The 23175-nt window shown below is 47.2% G+C and overlaps 1 protein-coding gene across 1 annotated transcript; it reads left to right on the top strand.

Moving 5' to 3' along the window:
• Positions 1-13749: 13749 nt before the first annotated feature.
• On the top strand, positions 13750-14711 carry LOC309856649 (olfactory receptor 13A1-like; the record flags this gene model as incomplete). The annotated part of the gene is made up of 1 exon (XM_082717959.1): positions 13750-14711. The coding sequence occupies exon 1, from the start codon at positions 13779-13781 to the stop codon at positions 14709-14711; it is 933 nt and encodes a 310-aa protein (XP_082574085.1). The 5' UTR covers positions 13750-13778.
• Between the last annotated feature and the right edge of the window lie 8464 nt (positions 14712-23175).

The raw sequence follows: 23175 nt of genomic DNA, 5'->3' as shown, positions 1-23175 counted from the left end.
TTCTTGGGAATGAAAGTTGATACACCCACTCTGGAAAATAGTATGGAGGTTCCTCAAGATGTTAAAAATAGAGCTACCCTATGACCCAGCAATTGCACTACTAGGTATTTACCCCAAAGATACAGATGTAGTGAAAAGAAGGGGCATGTGCACCCCAATGTTTACAACAGCAATGTCAATAGCCAAACTGTGGAAGGAGCCAGGATGTCCTTTGACAGATGAATAGATAAAGATGTGGTTCATATATACAATGGAATATAACTTAGCCATCAGAAAGGATGAATACCCACCATTTACATCAACATGATGAAACTAGAGGGGATTATGTTAAGTGAAGTAAGCCAAGAAGAGAAAGACAATTATCATATGGTTTCATTCATATGTAAAACATAAGCAATAGCACAGAGGACCATAGGGGAAGGGAGGGAAGTCCAAAGGGAGAGAAATCAGAGATGGAGATGAACCATGAGGGACTATGGACCCCAAGACTCAATCTGGGGGATTCCGAGAGGAGGATCATGGGGGAAGGGGGTAACAGGGTGATGGGCATTGTGGAGGACATATGCCATGCTGAGCTTTGGATGTTATACTTAACTAATAAATCACTGAACACTACATCAAAAACTAATTATGCCTGGAGCACTGGATATGGTACATAAACAATAAATCTTGGAACACTGCATCAAAAACTAATGAGACAGCTTCAGGAGAATAGGTGTTATTTCTTCTTTGAAAGTTTGGTAGAATTCCCCAGGGAATCCATCAGGTCCTGGGCTCTTATTTTTTGGGAGGTTTTTGATCACTGTGTTGGAGAGGATGTGGAGAAAGGGGAACCCTCTTACACTGTTGGTGGGAATGCAAGTTGGTGCAACCAATTTGGAGAACAATATGGAGATTCCTTAAGAAATTAAAAATAGAGCTTCCCTATGACCCTGCCATTGCACTACTGGGTATTTACCCCAAAGATACAGTTGTAGTGAAAAGAAGGGCCATATGCACCCCAATGTTCATAGCAGCAATGGCCACGGTCGCCAAACTGTGGAAAGAATCAAGATGCCCTTCAATGGACAAATGGATAAGGAAGATGTGGTCCATATACACTATGGAGTATTATGCCTCTATCAGAAAGGACGAATACCCATCTTTTGTATCAACATGGACAGGACTGGAAGAGATGATGCTGAGTGAAATAAGTCAAGCAGAGAGAGTCAATTATCATCTGGTTTCACTTATTTGTAGAGCATAACAAATAACACAAAGGACATGGGGAGATGGAGAGGATAAAGGAGTTGAGGGAAATTGGAGGGGGAGATGAACCAAGAGAGACTGTGGACACTGAGAAACAACCTGAGGGTATGGGAGGGGATGGGGGAGGGGGCATGGGTTAGCCTGGTGGTGGGTATTAAGGAGGCTATGTATTGCATGGAGCACTGGGTGTGGTCCATAAACAATGAATACCGTTACGCTGTAAAGAAATTAAATTTAAAAATACTTGCAGTATTTTGTGGTGACTAATATAACACAATAAAAAAGAAAATTTTTAAAAATGGGGAAAAAACTAATTATGGACTACTATACAGTGGCTACTGAACTTAAAAATAAAAACTGAGCTCAAAACCAAAAAGACCTAGCCTGACGAAATAAAAAGTAATCCCTAACAAATAAAATTAAGCCTCCACAAAAGCTCCCAGTAATTTAACTCTGCTAGAACAAAAAGTCAACCCTCTTCACAGGAAGGTAACATAATCAGAAGGTAACATAATCAGAATCTTTGTAAAGTATCATCTACAATGTCTAGGAATACAGTGTTATACATACAATAAAAAAAGGTGTGACCAAAAGACAAAGAGAAAATATAGTTAATAGAATTAGACCCTGAGACAACCCAGATGTTGGTATTATCAGACAAGTACTCTAAAGTAGCTATTGTCTCTGTCATTGTTGCTTTAAATATTTTTGCCATTCCTTTCTCTCCTTTTTCTCCTTCCAGTATTCCCATTATGTGTATGTTTCACCTTCTGTAGTTGTCCCATAGTCTGAAGATATCCTGCTTTTATTTGTTTCAATCTTTTTTCTCTTTGCTTTTCAGTTGTTGAGGACTCCACTGATTTATTCTCTAGCTCAGAGATTATTTTCTCAGCCATGTCCCATCTACTAATGTGCCCCTAAAAGGCATTTTCCATTTCTGCTATGGTGATTTTTATATTTAGAAATTTTTTTGTTCTTTCTTAGGATTTCTCCTCTCTGCTTACATCACCCACCTATTAATTAGAGGGTTTTTTTTTTAATTGTTGGTCTGATAATTCCAACATCCCTGATTCTGATGGTTTTTCTGTGTCCTCAGTTTGTACTTTTTGCCTTCTGATATGCTAGTAACTTCTTTGTCATAGCCAGCTATGATGGAACGGGTAAAGGGAACGGCTGTCAATAGGTTTTAGTTACATAGTGGTGAAATAGAGACAGGAGAAGCCTTCTACAGGCCTATGATTAGGTCTCAATCTTTTAGGGAGTCTATGTCAAAGGTACAGGCCATGGGAAACTCTCCACCTCCTGTCTGGGTTTGGTTCCATGGCATTCAACTTCTGTGCACCTCAGCTTTCAATTTCCACCCCGATACAACTGATTCGGCTAACATGCACTGAGTTTTTCCAGGCTGTACCAAGATCCATTCTGAGGGGCCAGGATTGAGTGTGAGGGAACCAGTAGCTGGAACCTGGTGGGGCCTCCATTAAGAGAGTCACCTGAGAGTGTATGAGCATGCTTGTGGCTCAGTGACCTGGTTCAGTACATATTTTTCTGAAAAAATCAGACATAACTGCGATGGCTTAGCCTTTCTAGTCTTAGGTAAAGTCTATTAAATTAGATAAAAGCAGCAATAAAACAGCAATAATGTAGAATTTCAGCCTAAAAGTGCCATCTTTAAACTTTCTGGGAGCAGTGCAGTCCTAGATGGAGTTTGGGGTCAGAGTAGTTTAGTTTGTCAAAGATGATGTGAGTTAATAGGCTCCAAGAAGCTGAGCATGGATTTTTTCCATCAGGAGCATCCTAGTTACCCTAACAACAGCACCAACAATCCCTTGTTCCTCCCTGTGTCAATAATCATGCTGCTATGAGACTAAACATTATTTCCTCATCAACCCTTGAGCTAGTATGAGTAGGTGTTCTACCTTCAGATCCTTTTACAGATGATGTGTGCCTTCCATTTGCCCCCCCCCCCACCACCACCACCACCTCCGACCTGCAGACGTGCACTGCCTGCCTGATCAGCCCACACTCTGTGAAGGAGGGTGGTCAGACATTCTATGCAGAGCCCCTACTCTAGGAATTTTAATGCTCAGGGCAGGTGGGTTGCCTTTATACAACAACAAACAAAAGAATGAGAAGAGTGATGCCCTTGCACCTCTATAAAAGTTGGACATAAAATACCTGGATTTCAGGGCTGCGTGACAGGGAATCTAACCTGTCCTGTGAGGCTGTGGGTAGGGAGAGTGCAAGGTCAGAAGACAATGGGCTGGATTAGCACACTCTTGGCAGAGCAAGAGGGAGGAGCTGGAGGGAGGAGCCTGGGATGAGGGGTCTTACAGAAGCAGGGCATGTGACAGGAGACTGCAGGATGGGCAGCCTGCCCATGACTGGCGGATGTCTTAGACCATCCACTCCCATCACAGTGATGGGAGCAAGAGCCCCTTCCAAGAGGTACCCCGGTGCAGGCAGGAGCGTGAGAGAACAAGGCAAGGACTGCCTTTGAAATGAAGGTCTCACAGATGGTCCTTCAAAACCTCAGGCTGTGAGGGCATGTGACTTCCAGGAAAAAATGTTTTGTCTTTTTGCTTATTTGCTTTAAATATGTGAGCAGTGTGAGAAGGAGTCAGCAAGGGGGAAACGCATGTCGCAGGGGAAAGAGGGCAGGGGAAAGAGCAGGTCCCTGAAAGGGTGGGAGAGAGGCGTCCAGTGGAACAGGGGAGAGACCAGGAGGGCGGGAAAGCCAAAGTCAGAGGGTGAGGACTCTGCCAGACACATGGGGAGGAAAGGCCCAGTGCAAGGGGCAGGCTGAGTGGGTCCCTAAGTCTCTGTGCATATCCCAGGAGCTTGGTGGTTGCAGGAAGCCTGGGTGAAAATGCAGTGAAGATTGGACAGGCCCTCAGTCTCTCCCAAAGCCTATGCTCTCACCACTTGGCACTCTCACCTCCCAAGCCGCATGCCCACTTCTTAAACACTGGGAGTTAGAACTGGTGGCAAGTCCCCACTGTCTCTCCAAATTAATCTTTATACCACTTCTTTGGGTAAGTTTATCCACACTTTATGAATAAGAGAATCCATCAGTGAAGTCACTTTCCAAATACTCTCACTACTGTCAACTCTTGACATGGACCCTTCATGACAGAAAAGTGTCTGTTCTGCCTGCAGTACGAAGGCAGAAAGTCCCCACTATGGTGCAGTCTCCTTGGACTTGAGCTTCGGGGATGATGAGAATAGCGATTCTGTGTTCGTGTCTCGAGAATCCATGGGACAACCCCACGGCCATCCTGGCTCCTCCTCTGTCCCCTACACCTCCTGGGCACCCACCAACCTCCTCAAACACCTCAAGACACAGCTTCCCTTCATGGCTCCACTCTACTGCCTTCCCGATTTCTTTCCCTTATTCCTATAAAACTGTTCGCTGCTTTCCTTCCCTGCAGCCTACCCCTATCTACTTCCCATGCTGGCCTCAGGGGAGCTTCCTCAAAGCCTAGTTTTCTCCAGCTCAGGATCCTTCATTCATACCAGTGCTTCTGAAGTCATGGTCTGACTTCTCACCTAACACACAGAGCACCTGCTTACCTGGCCGATCTCACCTGGCACACACAGTTCTTGGTTACTTGGCTGACCTTTCTGACATCAAGCTGCCTACTCTTCCTGGGTCCCAGCATCTCCTGATTCCCTGGTCCCCACCAGGCCCCCAGGTATGCCATCAGGCTGCCATGCACTCACAGTAATTCTCACCTCTGCTCTGGTGATGCCCTGAGCCCAGACACTCAGTTCCGTGTGGATGGAAAACAGAATGCCAGGAGTAAGAAAACCTCATCAGCTATGTATGCAGGAACTTTGCCAGGCCCCTCAATGTGTTACTGGTTACAGACACAAATACACACAGTGTTCCACAATTTGTTGTTTAAGACACCCATCAGACCTCCCAGATTGCTAGTCTACTGCCTTGTATCTTCCTCTGCAGTCAGCTAATGTGTGAGGACCACTGGGCACCAGGCAAGGCAGAGGCCAGAGTCTCTGCAGGGTGGGTGCTATACATGACAGACATGGTGACCATCATGTCCATCCTGACATCCACAGAGACAGGTGTTTTCCACCCTCTAACCAGGTCACTTTTTTCCCAACCTCCACCACCCTGCCTAGGACTGAGTCTGGCTGATCCCTGCCAGCCTTTTCGGACTAGCCCTCTACATGCCTCACAATTCCCTCACCTCCAGCCTCCTCAGCCACAATCCTGTGTCCATCCAGTAGGCAGGATAACATCAGAGTTTTGTCTGTGGGATTTGTGTTCAGTCTGGGCTGGAAACATCATCCATTCTAAAACAGACCACCATGATTCTGAGTGGACATGTCCCTGGGGCCTGGAGTAAGGGAGGTAGTGGGGACTGTGCACCAACGAGAGCAAAATTCTTTATTCTCAGGGGCCTATGGAGGGGCCTTTCTAACAGCAGAGAGCAGGTGTGTGGTAACAAGAGTGATGCTGCTGAGGGCCCGGGGTGAGGGAAGGCAGGAGCTGCAGGAGGCACTTAGTCCACCCTGGGGTGGGTTTGGCACCCATCCCATAGGTTTGCTTAGAGAAATGGAATGAAACTTGATTAAACTTGGAAATTTTTCTCTGAAATCTAAACACTGCTTCTAGAGTAAGACTCAAAACAGCAGTTTCTTTCTGGACTTTGCAACGCTGGGACCAGCCCATAATCACCAACCTTCAGCTTATCACTCACTGGAGTTCCCACTCTCACACACCTCGTGCTGCAGGTTGCTGAGTCACAATGGAATATTACTCAGCCAAGAAAAAGAATGAACTCTTGCCATTTGCAATGACATGGATGGATCTAGGGAGTGTCGTGCTAAGCGGAATAAGTCAGTCAGAGAAAGACAGTTGTCACAGGATCTCACCCATATCTGGAATTTAAGAAGCAAAACAAATGAGCAAAAAAAGAAGGAGAGAAACTAAGAAACAGACCATTAACTCTAGAGAACACACTGATGGTCAGCAGAGGGGAGGAGAGGGGACGAAGGAGTGTAATTGTTGTGATGAAAAAAATAAAATTAAATACAAAGCAGTCCATGCTGTCTGGCTCTGAAGAGAGGGGGGGCCTGGCCAGCTATTCCTCAAGGTGTCCCAATGCCTCTGTCCCTCTGTGGGCTGCCCTTCCTGCCTTTTACTTGTCACATTGGCCCCTCTCTTCCACTTTTTCTGTTTTCTCTCAGTTCAATTCATTATATGGACACAGTCCACAAACATATTCTGCTTGGAAGCTGAAACATTACCAGACAAAGCCGAGGCCCTTTGACCACGCCCCCAGCACCACTGTTGTGTACTTGTTGTGCGTCCGTGCAAACTGCTGCCTGTGCATTTGTGTGCCTGTGTTTATATAAAGAATGATACCCCTGCCTCATAACTTTTATGTTAATAATAGGATATGCTTTTTGTTCTGTAACTTGCTGTTTTCAACATCTGGAAGATGGCATCTGGATACCTTGATTCTAACAGATGCACTGCCCTGGCAAGAGGTGCTGTGGCTTAGCTGTGGACCCACAGTGGTCTTCAGTGCATGTCTTGTTGCTGTTTCTCCTGCTACAGTGAGGATAGAAAGTGTCCATGACAAGAAACACCACATGCCACAGTGCAGACTGATGGTTGCCCGGCCATGGGAGGTGATATGAAGTGACCACTTCATAGCTCCAGCGTCTCTATTTGGGCAATGAGAAATCTCTGGACCGAGATAGTGATGAGGAGTAGTCAATGCCACTGAATCGTTCACTTTAAAATAGTTAAAATAGTAAACTTTTTGTTATGAGTATTGCACCACAAGAAAAAAAATGTAGAAATCCTTAGAAGAAAACATTAAGTAACACACCTTGAATAGATATAATTTTTATTTACTAATTTTACTTTTAAAAGCTGGGGAAATGCAAATAAGATGTCAAAAAAAACCCACAGACAGCATAGACATTTTCAAAATGTTCGTTCTTCCAATCCATGAGCATGAAATATTTTTCTATCTCTTTGTGTCTTCCTCAATTTAATTTCTTTTGTAAGCATTCTATAGTCCCTAAATTGTAGATCCTTTACCTCTTAGGTTAGGTTTATTCCAAGGTATCTTAAGGTTTTTGATGCTATTGTAAGTGGAATCAATTCCTTGATTTCTCTTTCTTCAGTCACATTATTAGCATATAGAAATGCCACTGGTTTCTGTGCATTGATTTTGTATCCTGCCACGTTGCTGAATTCCTGTTGAATTCTAGTAATTTGAGGGTGGAGTCTTTTGGGTTTTTCACATAAAGTACCATGTCATCTTCAGATAGAGTTTCACTTCTTCTTTGCCAATTTGAATGCCTTTTATTTCTTTTTATTGTCTGATTGCTGAGGCTAGGGCCTCTAGTACTATGTTGAACAACAGAGGTGAGAGGGGACATCTATGTCATATTCATGACCTTAAGGAAAAGCTCTCAAAATTTTTAAATTATGTTCAGTCAGCCATTGTATAGTGCAACATTAGTTTTTGATATACTGTTCAATGATTCATCAGTTGCGTACAACAGTCAGTGTCCATCACTACATGTGCCCTCCATAATACCCATCACCTCGTTACCCTATCTTCTGGCCCCACTCCCCTTTGAAACCCTCAGTTTGTTTACCGAGTTCCAGAGTATCTCATGGTTCATCTCCCTCTCTGATTTCTCCCCCTTTAGATTTCCCTCCTGTGCCCTTTGGTCTTCCATGTATTTCTTATGTTCCACATATGAGTGAAAGCATGTGCTAATTGTCTTTCTCTGCTTGAGTTACTTCACTTAGCATAATCCCCTCTATTTCCATCCATGTCAATGCAAATGGTGGGCATTCATCCCTTCTGAATGGCTGAATAATATTCATATAATATATGAACCACATCTTCTTTATCCATTCATCTGTTGAAAGGCATCTTGGCCCTCATTTTTTCCCCACTGAGAATGATACTCACTGTGGGCTTTTCGTAGATGGCTTATATGACATTGTCATATCTTCCCTCTATCCCTATACTTTGCAGAGTTTTAATCAAGAAAGGACGCTCAGAGAAATCCACATATTCAGTGAAATCCCTATCAAAATACCATCAACATTTTTCACAGAGCTGTAACAAACAATCCTAAAATTTGTGTGGAACCAGAAAAGACCCCAAATTAGGGGGATACTGAAAAAGAAAACCAAAGCTATGGTATCACAATGCTTGACTTTACGCTATATTACAAAGTTGTGATCATCAAGACACATGGTTTTGGCACAAAAGCAAACATATAGACCACTGGAATAGTTTAGAGATCTCAGAAATGGACTCTCAACTCTATGGCCAACTAATCTTCAAAAAAGCAGGAAAAAAATATCCAATGGAAAAAAAGAAAGTCTCTTCAATAAATGATGCTGGGAAAATTGGACAGCCAAAATGCAGAAGAATGAAACTGGACCATTTCTTTACACCATACATGATGATGTACACAAAATGGATGAAAGACCTCAATGTGAGAAAGGAATCCATCAAAATCCTAGAGGAAAACATAGACACTAACCTCCTTGACCTTGGCCACAGCAACTTCTTCCAAGACACCTCTCTAATGGCAAGGGAAACAAAAGCAAAAATGAACTATTCAGACTTCATTAAAATAAAAAGCTTCAGCACAGCAAAGGAAACAGTCAGCAAAACCAAAAGGTAACCTACAAAATGGGAGAAGATATTTACAAAAGACATGACAAATAAAGGGCTGGTATCCAAGATCTATAAAGAATTTCTCAAACCCAACACCCAAAAAAAAACACCAAAGGCACTGGAAACAAAAGTGAAAATAAACTTTTGGGACTTCATCAAGATCAAAAGCTTCTGCACAGCAAAGGAAACAGCCAACAAAACAAAGAGGAACGCATGGAATGGGAAAAGATATTCTCAAATGATACTACATACAAAGGGCTGATATCCAGGATTTATAAAGGACTCCTCAAACTCAACACACACAAAACAGATAATCATGTCAAAAAATGGGCAGAAGACATGAACAGACACTTCTCCAATGAAGACATACAAATGGCTATCAGACACATGAAAAAATGTTCATCATCACTAGCCTTCAGGGAGATTAAAATTAAAACCACATTGAGATAGCACCTTACACCAGTTAGAATGATCAAAATTAACAAGACAGTAAACAACATGTGTTGGAGAGGATGTGGAGAAAGGGGAACCGTCTTCCACTCTTGGTGGGAATGCAAGTTGGTTTAGCCACTTTGGAAAACAGTGTGCAGATTCCTTAAAAAAATTAAAAATAGAGCTTCCCTATGACCCTGCAATTGCACTACTGGATATTTACCCCAAAGATACAGATGTAGTGAAAAGAAAGGGCCATCTGTACCCCAATGTTCATAGCAGCAATGTCCACAATAGCCAAACTGTGGAAGGACCCTAGATGTCCTTCAACAAATGTTGGATAAAGATGTGGTCCGTATACGCTATGGAGTATGATGCCGCCATCAGAAAGGATGAACACCCAACTTTTGTTAACACCATGGACAGGACTGGAAGAGATTATGCTGAGTGAAATAAGTCAAGCAGAGAGAGTCAGTTATCATATGGTTTTACTCACATGTGGAGCATAAGGAATAGCATGGAGGACCATAGGGCACAGGAGGGAAATCTGAAGGGAGAGAAATCAAAGAGGGAGATGAACCATGAGAGACGATGAACCCCGGGAAGCAAACTGAGCATTACCGAAGGGGGGGTGGGGGACGGGGTAGCCGAGTAATGGGCATTAGAGGAGACACGTGCTGTGAAGAGCACTGGGTGTCATATGCGGCTGTGAATCATTGAACACTACATCAAAGACTAAGGATGTTGGCTAACTGAGCTGAAAGGAAGGAAGGGAGAGAGAGAGAGAGAGAAACCCCATGGAAATCGTCATATCCTAAGTGCTCAGACGGGCTCAGCCGCCCTCATTGGCTGCTGCTGTGTGGCTGTTATTGGCCTGTCCTGCCTATGCCCAGCCATGGCCAAGCCTCCTGCCCCCACACCCACTGGCACATCTGTCCCTGCCAGTGTTGCCCAGAACTCCTGCTGTTCCCTATTCTGCTTCCTGGACAGCATCCCAGCCTAGTGGCCGGAGGAGTGTGTGGTGCTGTGGTGAGCCTTGTCATCCACGGGCCTGTGACGTAGGCTGATACCCACCCCCCCCTCGCACCTGCGGTCCCATTTGTACACTAAGGGTCAGTGTCGTCACCTCCAAGGAACCCTCTAGTGCTGTGTTTCCGGGAGAAACCAGCGCTCAGAGTGGGCACTGGGGACGCTGGTGTCTGGCAGACACTGCCCGTCACAGCCCCGTCGGAGGAAGTAAGTTTTCTCTCTAACTTGGAGTGGCCGCTCCCGCCAATACCGCTTGCCTTGTCCCTCAGTACAAGTCACTCTGCGCTGAGGCCACCGCCTCAGGCCCCAAGGCCCCCAGGGCTCCTGAATCCCTCTAAGTGACAGAATCTGGAGCTGGATCCCAATGGGTTAACACTTTCACTCATGACATCACACAGCAGAGCTGCCTGGCTGAAAGCAGGCCACACTGGGCTCTGGCTGCTGTCCTCAGCACAGACCCCACCGACCCCACTTGCCACTGAACGAGGCCCCTGAAGAGCCAGCACAAGGTCACGTGTTTGTTTCTTCTGAGTCAAGCCCGAGGGGACTCCCTAGGCAACTTAAGGGCCATCTGCAATGCTTCTGGGACTCAGAAAGAAGCTTTCATCTGCTCCACAACTGTTTAAGTCATGCTGTGTATTATTCTTGATAACGGATCTCTTGCTGTTATTATTAGATTCATTTCACAAAACAAGTGGACCAAAATGACTTAGGGCATGAAACTTTTTGTTTGCTAGGTCACAAATTATTATTATAGCAATTTTTAATTTTAGGGGTAAGTTTTCATCATTTTCAGGGGCCACAGATAGAGCAGGACAGGGAAGGAAGGAGGGGCTAGGACTTTGTGGCGAAGGCCCACGTCCCTGCGTTTTGCAGGTCAGAGCAGGTGTGAGTGTGGGGCTGTGCACCATCCTCTCCAGGACACCAGCGGACACCCCCGAACACCTGTCCAGGAGGCCCGGGGCAACGCGGATCCCCTCTGAGGTGGGTGCTGCTCCACTTGTCCCTTCTCCTGACCCCGAGGATGTAAGACAGATCCAAGGCTCGAAGGTTGTTCCCTTTTCCCTCTGGGTGATGCACCTTCTGTGAGGTCTTGGGTGCAAGCGTGATCGTGTCTGCAGTGACCTGATGCCTCCCGGAGCCCAGTGTCCTGAAGGGCTCCCATGTCTGCTTGGAGGGGTCCATGTACCCTGGCTGTGCCCTGGTGTTGCGTGCAGGTCTGTCTGGTTTAAACACAACTGACTTCTGCTTTTTGAGAGAACATGTTGTTATAATAAATTGCCATGTCATCAAGTTTTTAAACCGACTGCTGACCACACAGTGTCCGGGCTCAGACTGTGACGGGGAAGGAGAGCACGGTTCTCCTTCAGATGCTTCTGTGCTCCCCCGGCCCTCCTCTGACGCTCCGACTGCAACCTCTCTGCTCCTCGCGGGCCCCACATGCTCACAGCACAGCCCAAGCCAAGGGCAGCAGCAGAAGAGTGTGCTCTGCACAGTGTTCTCTTCTGGACGGGAAAAGCCTGGGAGGGTCTGACTTTGGGTCCAGTCACCAGAATGGTGTATTTAATAACACTTCCAGGAGTGCCCCTATTAATACATGACTGCACAGGACACGAGCAATTGACAGGCTCTTTCAGAAGATGGGGTGGCTTCCCCTGTGCCTGCCTTTCCAGCATGAAGGTCTCTTGGGGTTGTAAAAATGAAGATGCTGGGGACCCAGTCACACGTGCTATTTCAAGCAGAGATATTTTTTCCTTTTTTTAAGATTTTATTTATTTATTTGACAGACAGAGATCACAAGTAGGCAGAGAGGCAGGCAGAGAGAGAGGAGGAAGCAGATTCCCCGCTGAGCAGAGAGCCCGATGTGGGACTTGATCCCAGGACCCTGAGATCATGACCTGAGCCAAACTAGAGGCTTAACCCACTGAGCCACCCAGGTGCCCCCAGAGATATTTTTCTTAAGTCTGGGTTGCCCCTGTGAACTTGGGGCAGGTCTGTACCTTTATAGTAAAAAGTCAAAATTAATACAGTGAAGATACAACCTGTCACTCATTTGTGGTGGGAACCCTTAAAAAGGGGCTTTACTCACAGATGTAAGTGGCAGGCACACAGAGTTGGGCTGTCTCCGGCTCCCGATGGACTTCCCCGGAGGCTGATCTGGGCTTCGGTTGGAAGATGTCCCCACTCAGTAGTAATACTGTCATCTGTTCTGCAACCGCTGCACAGCTTTCTCGGAAGTCCCTTGTTGGCCATCTGAGAAGGGCCAGTGCGTCTGCAGATACGCAGAGTGTGCTTGTGGCCGGGTGCGGTCCTGACCACAGGACCACGATGACTCTATCTGCTGTGTGACTGTGTGCCTGCCTTCTCAATGAGCCCGACATACCCCTTGTCATGTACAGGTTCATCCTCGAACAGTTACCCTGTGTCTGTTTTCATACAAGAAACATGACTGAGAAATATAAAACACACCAAAAATCGTGCTAATCTCTGTTGTGCCAGCACAAACCCAGCCGGAATAAGAGCTATGGACAAGGTCACCCCTGCAGAAGCAGCTGGGAGTTGCCATCAGGCTCTTTGATGCCTGCCCTGGACTGGATGCCCCCTTCCCAGGACGGGGAAGTCACGGGGACAGAACCAGCGACACGGCCCTCGGGGAAACCCTCCGTTCTGCTCTCTTCTGGAGGGACTGCCCTGGACCCTCACCTGTAAGATCCTCCCTGCTTCCAAGAAGGCCTGTATCCCTCTGACCTTCCCAGTCTGGTCCCGACTGCACCTCCCAGCCTGCACCCCATGTTCATCCCCCTCGGTGACTTAGGTCTCCCACCGGCCCTCCTGCCTCCATCATCCTCTGTCCCCCTAAGCAGAGCCCAGGCTCCATGTCGGGTGTGACATCCACTGATGTCTGCTGCCTCATGTCTGGGGCAGCTCATCAAGGAATGTGAAGGGACCCGGGGGGACCGGGCAGAGGAAGGGGCGGAGGGTGGAAGAGGGGGTAATGCCTGGTACTCCCTGGCCAGGACAGGACATGGAGATACTTTCAGGCCGACCGTGCACACTGGGCATCGTCTCCTGAAGGGCCTCACAGGGACATGGCATGGTCGGGGGACCACTGCGGGAGGCCGTCATGCCGCGGTGGGGTGTTTGTGGGCAGGGGTCCCGGGTGCGGTGGCGGCAGGAGGAAGCAAGAGCGAGCACACCCGCCCATTTCCCTGAGAGGAGCTTGTTAGCCGGTGATGTCTGAGTCTAATGAAATACGAAAGGATTAAATTCTGGGAGAGTCTGGCATATTCACTTATTCCACACTTAGACCACTAATTCCACACACTTTTTTCCAGCCCAGCTGCCGAACAGGAAAGAGCTTGAACAGACGGGTCAAAGGCCATGAGGAATCAGACACGGGTGACGGAATTCATCCTGCAGGGCTTCTCGGAAGGGCCGCAGCTCCATGTTCTCTACTTCATCCTCTTCCTCTGCCTCTATGCCACGGCCCTCTGTGGCAACTGCCTCATAATTGTGGCCATCGCCTTCAGCTCCAGGCTCCACACACCCATGTACTTCTTCCTGGTCAACCTGTCTGTGCTGGACATCATCTGTGCATGCACCGTGGTGCCCAAGCTGCTCGCGATCCTGGTGGCAGAGAAGAGAAGCATCTCCTACAGAGGCTGCATGGCCCAGATGTACTTCCTGTCGTGGTCAGTGGCCGGGGAGGTGCTGCTCTTCACCGCTATGGCCTATGACCGTTACGTGGCCATCTGCCAGCCACTGCACTATAGCTCCATGATGGGCCCGGGGGTGTGCGCCGTGCTGGCTGGAGCCGTGTGGGGCATCAGCGTGCTAGGAGCTGGCGTCAATGCCTGCCTGATGTTGCGGCTGAACTTCTGCGGCCCCAACGTGATTGATCACTTCTTCTGTGAGATCCCCCCTCTGCTGTTACTCTCCTGCTCCTCCACATATGTGAATAACATCATGGCAGTTATGGCCGACATCTTCTTTGCCATGCTGAACTTCCTGCTCACCATGGTGTCCTATGGCTTCATCATCGTCACCATCCTGAAGATTCGCACAGCCGAGGGGAAGCAGCGAGCCTTCTCTACCTGCTCCTCCCATCTCACCGTGGTCACCTTGTACTACTCCACCATCATCTACACCTATCTGAGCCCCGGCTCCAGCTACTCCCCCGGGATGGGCAAGGTGATGGCTGTACTCTATTCCACGGTGAGCCCCACCTTGAACCCTCTCATCTACAGCCTGAAGAACAAGGATGTCAAGGCAGCCCTCAGGAAAGTCTTGATACTCGTGGTCAAAAACCTGTAAATTGGCAGTCTCTAAAGTTGTGTTCTTTGTTGCTCTCTGACCACTGACCCTTATGAGATGTATCCCACCTGTTATAAATACCCTCTTTCTATGTGACTCAAAACACAGCTTTATTGAGAAAATATTCCTGTATGAGTTCTCTCTAACATCGCAGTGACTTGTGGCTTTTGCCCACCTGTCACTGGAAGTTTGGAGTTCCTGGAATATAACACACAGTAAGGTGCAATGGATGTGTTGGTTACTTCTCAGACCCCTGGACCACACACCAAACCAGAGTCTCTATCTTTGTCTTGCTGACTTTCATGAGGTGGGAGCCAGCTCAACTCCATCATAAATGCCCCTGCAAACAAACAAACAAAATGCCCCTGAAAACCTACCGGAAGCTCTGCTCAGGCCACATGGTCTCAGCTCCAGATTGCAGAGGGGAGGCTCCTGCCATGGTGGGCCTCGTGTGTGGACCTGACTGCGCTCTGGGACACACAGACAGCCGGTCGGATTCGGGTGTGTCTGGGAGAGATTAGCATCTGAATGGACAAGCCGGGTAAAGAAGGTCATAGATCTTCCTCCCCAGTGGGGGTGGGCGTCAGGGGGGCGCTGAGGGCCAGATGGAACAAAAAAGGGAAGGAAGGGTATGTTTGCTTCCTTGGCTGGAGACTCAGAAGAGGACTACAAATTGTCCCCGGTTTGTAAGTCTGGTCTTGGGCTGAATGACTCCATCAGGTCTTGTGGTTCTACAGTTTGCAAACGGCTGGTAGTGGGGCTTCTTGTCTTCCATAAATGCATCAGCCACTCCCCAATAATAAGCCTCCAAATCTATGTATATATGAACATAAGTAGATACATACATATATGCACACCGTATTGTACCATATCATGCATGTAATTACATGTGCATATGTGTATATATGTGCATGTTATCTATGTGTGTGTGAATAGATATAGATACAGATCACCACAAGTCCGAAAGTATGTGTACCTCCTACTGGTGGTTTCTCTGGAGAGCACGGACTACACCCTTCTCCCGTCCCGTGCAATGCCTGCCTTGGAATCCCCGGCCCAGGGACGCGACAGAAACCTCATGAGCCACAGCAACACCCCCTTCGAGTCTCGTGTGCACATTGCTCCTTCCACGTGGGACACTATTTACTGCTTAACACATGCTCTTTTCACACCCCTGCTGCACATTCAATCCTGAGTAGTTTTTCCCTAGCCAGCCTGAGTTCGGTCTCTCCACTATCTGCTCCTAGTGCTTTCTTATTTCCCTCACAGCTAATCATTCAATCGATTACGTAATTAATATCTGTCGCACTGGGTTTCATTAAGAAAGGGGCTCTGGATTTTGCACACCACTGCATCCTCACAAAACACGGGACCTGGAGCACAAGAGGTGGTAAATAAATGACAAATGATGCACAGCGCCTCTGACTTGTCACATCTGTCAAAGACGAAGACGCGCAAACCCCACTATGGGACAGTCTCCCTGCTGGCTGCTCCTGCCTACAGACACAGCACACGGGCTCACCGTTGTCCGTTCCATCACTTCGTGCGGTGGCAAAAAGTGGAAACTGCCTAAGTGCCCGTCAGTGAGAACATAAGGAAGCGAGCCGTGGATTCACCACACCTGGGCTATCGTCCCGGATCCGCCCATTTAATGTGGAAATACATCACACCTGGAATCTCCTGTTGGGTGTTTTATCCATGGGGACAATATAATAAAAGCATAATGTAAGGAAGAAAAACAAGTTGGAAATAAATAGATGTAGGTGGCAAACATTGCCATATTTATAAAAATACTGAAATAATGGGGCACCTGGGTGTCAGGCAGTTAAGCATCTGCCTTGGCTCAGGTCGTGGTCTCGGGGTCCTGGGGTCGAGTCCTGCATCAGGCTCCCTGCTCCGCTGGGAGTCTGCGTCTCCCTCTCCCTCTGCCAGCCGCTCCCCTGCTTGTGCTCACTTTTGCCCTCCCCCCTCACACTTGCTTTCTCGTAAGTAAACAAATACAAAGATTTTTTTAAATCACTGAAGGGTGCCTGAGTGGCTCAGTCAATTAAGCGTCTCCCTTCAGCTCAGGTTATGATCCCAGGGTTCTAGGATCAAGTCCCACATCCGGCTCCTTGCTCAGCAAGGAGCCTGCTTCTCCATCTGCATGCCCCTCCCCTTTTTTGTTCTCTCTCTCTCTCTCTCTGATAAATAAATAAGATGTTTTTTAAAAACTAATGAATCAGAATTTTCATTTTAACAGGTTCCCTGGGGGGTGCTTCATAAGCTAAGGTATGAGTACACCCGACTCAGGATAAAATGAAGACTTTCCTGTCTCCCACTATGTGCCCATCATGGTATCTGGTATTCTTCCTCAACACAGAGAAAGCTATAGGAACCCCTCAATGACATTCCTCTGTTTAGCAGATAATTCTAATTCATATCCTGTTTGTTTAAAGAAAAGTTGTCATAGCAGCAATGGCCACAATCACCAAACTGTAGAAAGAGCCAAGATGACCTTCAACGGACGAATGGATAAATAAGATGTGGTCCGTATACACTATGGAATATTCCTCAGCCATCAGAAAGGATGAATCCCCAACTTTTGTATCAACGTGGATGGGACTGGAGATTATGCTGAGTGAAATAAGTCAAGCAGAGAGAGTCAAGTATCATATGGCTTCACTTACTTGTGGAGATTAAGGAATAGTGGAGGACATTAGGAATAAGAAAGGAAAATTGAATTGGGGGAAATCGGAGAAGAACCCGTGAGACTGTGGGCTCTGAGGAAAAAATTGAGGGATTTGGAAGGGAGGGGTGGGGGGTTGGGTGAGCCTGGTGGTGGGTATTAAGGAGGAAATGGATTGCATGGAGCACTGGGTGTGGAGCATAAACAATGAGTCTTGGAACACTGAAAAAATAAGATAAAATAAAAAGATGTCAGTATCATTGATCAGAATGGCTAAAATTAACAGCACAAAACAAAATTAACAACACAAGAAACAACAGGTGTTGGCGAGGACAGGAAGAAAGGGGAACTTTCTTACACTGCTGCTGGGAATGCAAGCTGGTGCAGCCACTCTGGAAAACAGTGTGGAGATTCCTCAGGAAGTTAAAAATAGAGCTACCCTATGACCCAGCAATAGCGTTACCGGGTATTTATCCAAAAGATACAAGCATAGTGATCTGAAGGGACACCTGCACCTCAATGTTTATAGCAGCAATGTCCCTGGTAGCCAAACTCTGGAAAGAGCCCATCTGTCCATCGACAGATGAATGGATAAAGAAGATGCGATAGATGTACAATGGGACATTACTCAGCCACCACAAGAATGAAATCTTGCCAACAACATGGATGGAACTAGAGGGTGTTGTGCTGAGCAAAATAAGTCAGTCAGAGAAAGACGGTTATCATATGAGCTCACTCATGTGGAGTTCAGGGACAAAACAGAAGATCAGAGGAGAAGGGAGGGAAAATAAAATAAGATAAAAACAGAGAGGGAGGCAAACCATAAAAGACTTTTAAATCCAGGAAACAAACTGAGGTTTGCTGGCGGGGGCAAGCGGGGAACAGGGTAACTGGGGGAGGGGCACCGAGGAGGACACGTGAGGTAACGAGCGCCGGGTGTTGTGTGCGACTGATGAATCACTGAACTTTACCTCTGAGACTAATAATATAGCATATATATGTTAACTAAATAGAATCTAAGTAAGTACGTTTTTAAAAAAGAAAAGTTGTCAGTATCATAATCTGAGTTTTTGAAGGTACCGTTTTTAGTAAATATGGGTAGTTTAGCCAGCTGGGCTGTGCTGTAGTCGCCCCGAACACGCCGGTGGTCTGTAGGCCATGGGTCACCTCTCTATGGCATGGCTCAGCCACAGGCAGTTCCCGGGGCTCCATGGGACAGACACCACACAGCACACGGGTTCCCCCGTGACCAGGTCCTGGATACACCATTGGCAGGCTGTGGGAAGCACCATAGGCTGCTTCGAAGGGTGACACTGTCCTTGAGTGCTGAAAACAGTATCGTAGGGAAAAGAGTTCTTCTAAATCCTCTCAAAATAGTAACCACATGAATGTTTCCAACCAGCCAGCCAGCATCTGAGTTTCTGTCATTCTCATCTTGCCTGACTCCAGGAGACAAATGAACTGACCACAGGATGTTGCTTGGCACTAGCCGCTGGCGACTCAGCACATCAAAATGGCTTCAGTTGCTCCCTCTGGGCACTCTAGCCACTTAGAATTCATCTCCCCATTTTGCAAGCACTTAGTCGTATTTCTAAATTGTAACTGATTTTACCACATAAAGCTGTGAAGATCCCTAATGTAGCACATCACCTCAGTGGGTTAGGACAATCAAACAAAAAATCTGATTATAATTAACCTTGAATAACTTTTCCCACTTCCTCTATACAAGAGTAGATATGTATTTATCACCACTGCGAACTGTTACATGAAGACAGTGGGAACAGTTCCAACAGACCCTTGGTCTTCCCTGGACCTGCCCTCCCCCTTGCACACACACCCCATTTCTATCCCCAGAGTAGTCCCCGTTAACTTGTTCTTTTATGTTCTACCAGAAAACTTTTGTTGTGCATTGCTAAACAAATACTGGATAGCTATTTATCATAGCATTTATAGATTTTTATAATTTTTTTCTTTTATAAAGTGATTTTATTTAACCAGGTATTTATTGGCCACAGCAACTTTCAAGACACATCTCCAAAGGCAATGGGAACAAAAGAAAAAATGAAATTTGGGAGCTTCATCAAGATCAAAATCTTTTGCACAGCAAAGGAAACAGCCAACAAAACAAAGAGGCAACCTACAGAATGGGAGAAGATATTCGCAAATGACACTATAGACAAAGGGCTGATAAAGAAGATCTGTAAAGAACTCCTCAAACTCAACCCTCAAAAAACAGATAATCATGTCAAAAAATAGGCAGAAGACATGAACAGACACTTCTCCAATGAAGACATACAAATGGCTAACAGACACATGAAAAATGTTCAACATCATTAGCCATCAGGGAAATGTAAATCAAAACCACAATGAAATACCACCTCACACCAGTTAGAATGGCAAAAATCAATAAGACAGGAAAACCAAATGTTGGCAAGGATGTGGAGAAAGGGGAACCCTCTTCCACTGTTGGTGGGAATGCAAGTTGGTGTGGCCACTTTGGAAAACAGGGTGGAGATTCCTTAAGAAATTAAAAATAGAGCTTCCCTGTGACCCTGAAATTGTACTACTGGGTATTTATCCCAAAGATACAGATGTAGTGAAAAGAAGGGCCATCTCTACCCCAAAGTTCATAGCAACAATGGCCATAGTCGCCAAACTGGAAAAAGCCAAGACACCCTTCAATGGACGAATGGATAAAAAAGATATGGTCCATATATAGAATGGAGTATTATGCTTCCATCAGAAAGGATGAATACCCACCATCTGCATCAACATGGACGGGACTGGAGGAGATTATGCTGAGTAAAATAAGTGAGGCAGAGAAAGACAATTATGATATGGTTTCACTTATATGCGAAACATAAGGAATAGAGCAGAGGACCATAAGGGAAGGGAGGGAAATCAGAGATGGAGACCAACCATGAGAGACTCTGGACCCCGGGAGACAAACAAGGGTCAGGGGCGAGAGGGGTTGGAGGGGGCGTAACAGGGTGCTGGGCACTAAGGAAGGCACATGTGATGAGCATGGGGTGTTGTACACAACTAATGAGTCGTTGAACACTACATCAAAAACTATGAGGTGCTCTACCTGCCTAACTGAATTTAAATTGTTAAGAAGTTAAGCCTGGGGCGCCTGGGTGGCTCAGTGGTTAAGCTGCTGCCTTCGGCTGAGGTCATGATCCCCGGGTCCTGGGATCAAGTCCTGCATTGGGCTCCTTGCTCAGCGGTGAGCCTGCTCCTCTCTCTGCCTCTGCCTCCACTCTGCCTACTTGTGCTCGCGCTCTCTCTCTCTCTGACAAATAAATAGATAAATAAAATCTTAAAAAAAAAAAGAAAACCTAGGTGAAGTAGAATAGACTGAAAAGTGAGCATCTCAGGTGACCCATAAGGCAATATTGAGCCATCTGTCAGATATGTAAGTGGATTCCCAAAACTGGAGTGGGGGGTGGAAACAGCAAAGAAAATTGGTCAAAAGTTTTTCAAAGATTTTCTAGATACAGGAATCTCCACAGTCACCACAAGCAGCATGAACACAGCAACCCATCAAAACTCACCATTATGAAATGTTTGACAATCAGTAGAGAATCGTAAGAGGAATTAAAGGCATAAAGAAAAGTCACACATGAAAGAACAAAGATAAAAAGTTGCAAGCAGATTTCTCGTTGGAAGATGTGTAAGCCAAGGGCGCCTTGGTGGCTCGGTCGGTTGAGCATCTGACTCTGGCTGTCAGCTCAGGTCATGATTTCGGGGTCCTGGGATCGAGTCCCGGTCCGGCTCCCTGCTCCACAGGAGGCCTGCTTCTCCCTCTGCCCCTCCCCCACTTATGTTCCTTCTCTCACTCTCTCCCTGTTAAGTAAATAAAATATTTTTTGAAAAGGTAAATAAAATTCACATTTATCTAGATTGACCATGAAAACATTAGAAAAGCCTCAAGTTCCTAAACTCAGAAACAGAAGTGGAGGCATTCCAACCCAACAGAACCGAAGTGAACGTGTGCGCAGGAGCCAGCACGCGACAAAACCCAGATGGAACGCGCAGATCTCCAGAAACACCAACTACCAAACTGACCCAAAATAAGCAGAAAATCTGAGAAGACTTATAAAAAATAAAGAGAATGAATGAGTAAACCAAAATCTCTGAGCAAAGAAAAGCCCAGCCCCAGACTGTCCACTTCCCTCATAAAGGAGACAACGGAACATGAGCGTCCGGACTGAGGCCGAGGGGGTGTCCGACACCACCCAGCCGCGCGGCAGGGGAACACCCTTCAGCTGGAAAGGAAAGGAGCGTTTCTCAACACAACCCAGGCCGGACGTGAAAAGCCCACGGCGTGCACGGGGCTCAGCGGCGGCCGGCAAGCTCCCCTCACAGCAGGGGCAGATGGGGCCCCTTTCCCACGGCTCCCAGTCAATGCCAGGACGCACGCTCTAGTTGAACAATGAGGCAAGAAAAAAGAAAAAGGCATTCAGATGGGAAAAACAAGTAAAATATCCGTATTCACGGAGACATGATCATTTATGTAGAAAACCCTACAGAATCCTTAAAAAAAGAAACTATTAAATAAATTCAGGAAAGTTGATGGTACAAGATCAATACATAAAAATCAGCTGAACCTCTACAGAGCAGCGATGACCAACGCCAAAGGAAAGTGAGAGAACAGTGCCCTTCACAGCGAAAGAAACACAATCTTCCTGCTTCCCATCTGAGCCCGGCCTCCGGGCGGTGCCCACGCTGGTGCCCCGGCCCCCGAGGGCAGTGGGACAGCAGAGACACCTGCACCACGGAAGGCCTCCGTCCACACAGGCCTGGAGCCCTGGCTGAACTGGGCGCCTCCAGGCGTGGACACCGCCCAGCCACACTGCAGCTCCCGGCACACCACGTGGGCCTTGGCCCGATCCAGGTGGGCATTGGAGACGGTGCCCCAGGTCAGGCCACACCTCACTTCCAGAGGCTGGCACGGGGGTGCCCGGCGCACCCCAGCTGGGCCTCCTCGTGGCCTGGGGAGGACACTGAACTGAAACAGTCCATCTAGGGCAGGGGAGACGTTTGGCAGGCCTCCGGGCAAGGGACCGACTGCCCCACCCTCCAGGCCCACAGGGAAGAAGGACACAGGAGGACCAGGATCCCTTGGCCCAGCACAGCCCCCATGGGCCAAGGGGTCCTTGGGCCAGGACTGGAAGTCTGGGGGTGGGGCGACCCGTGGATTAGGAGGACCGTCTCGTCCCTCAGCGTCTCCCAGGTCCCAGCCCCACGCAGACTGTGACAGCAAAGGCTCACTTCCCACCTCCTCAGGCCACGTGGGGGCCAGGGATAGATGAACACAGCACCCTCAGCTCTGTCCTGGGGGCCTAGGGCCCCTTCCCCAGGCCGGGACTGCGTGCCTGACTGGAACGTGCACCGCCTGGTCTGTCTTCAACCCTGGTGCCTAGTCACAGCCCGACCAGGTCACTCAGAGCCCTTGTGGGGGCAGGGGGGCATATGCGCCAGGGCCTCCCAGTGGTGTCTGCTCCCAGCAGCCCCAGTGACCCCCCAGACACGGCCTCCGGAGCGAGAGCACAGGAAGGCTGTACATGGCAAAAATGCTGCACTCAAGGACCCTTGGTCCAGAAATTTCAAAAATTAGAGATCAAATATTCACCTTCCATCTCAATTTGGATCCTTAATTTTAATTTTCCTAAGTTTGCTCACACTTTATTTCGATGGTGTCCATGACATTAAGAAATTAAAGATTTAGCAAAAATGAACGCCCAAGGATCCTTTCCTGAGGAATCTCCACAGAGTGAGGGTCTCGGCTCTTCA

This window comes from Mustela nivalis, assembly GCF_964662115.1.
Source record: "Mustela nivalis genome assembly, chromosome: 2".
Taxonomy (NCBI): domain Eukaryota; kingdom Metazoa; phylum Chordata; class Mammalia; order Carnivora; family Mustelidae; genus Mustela; species Mustela nivalis.
The sequence above is the reverse complement of the archived record's forward strand: the minus strand, read 5'-3'. Positions and strand labels throughout refer to the sequence as shown.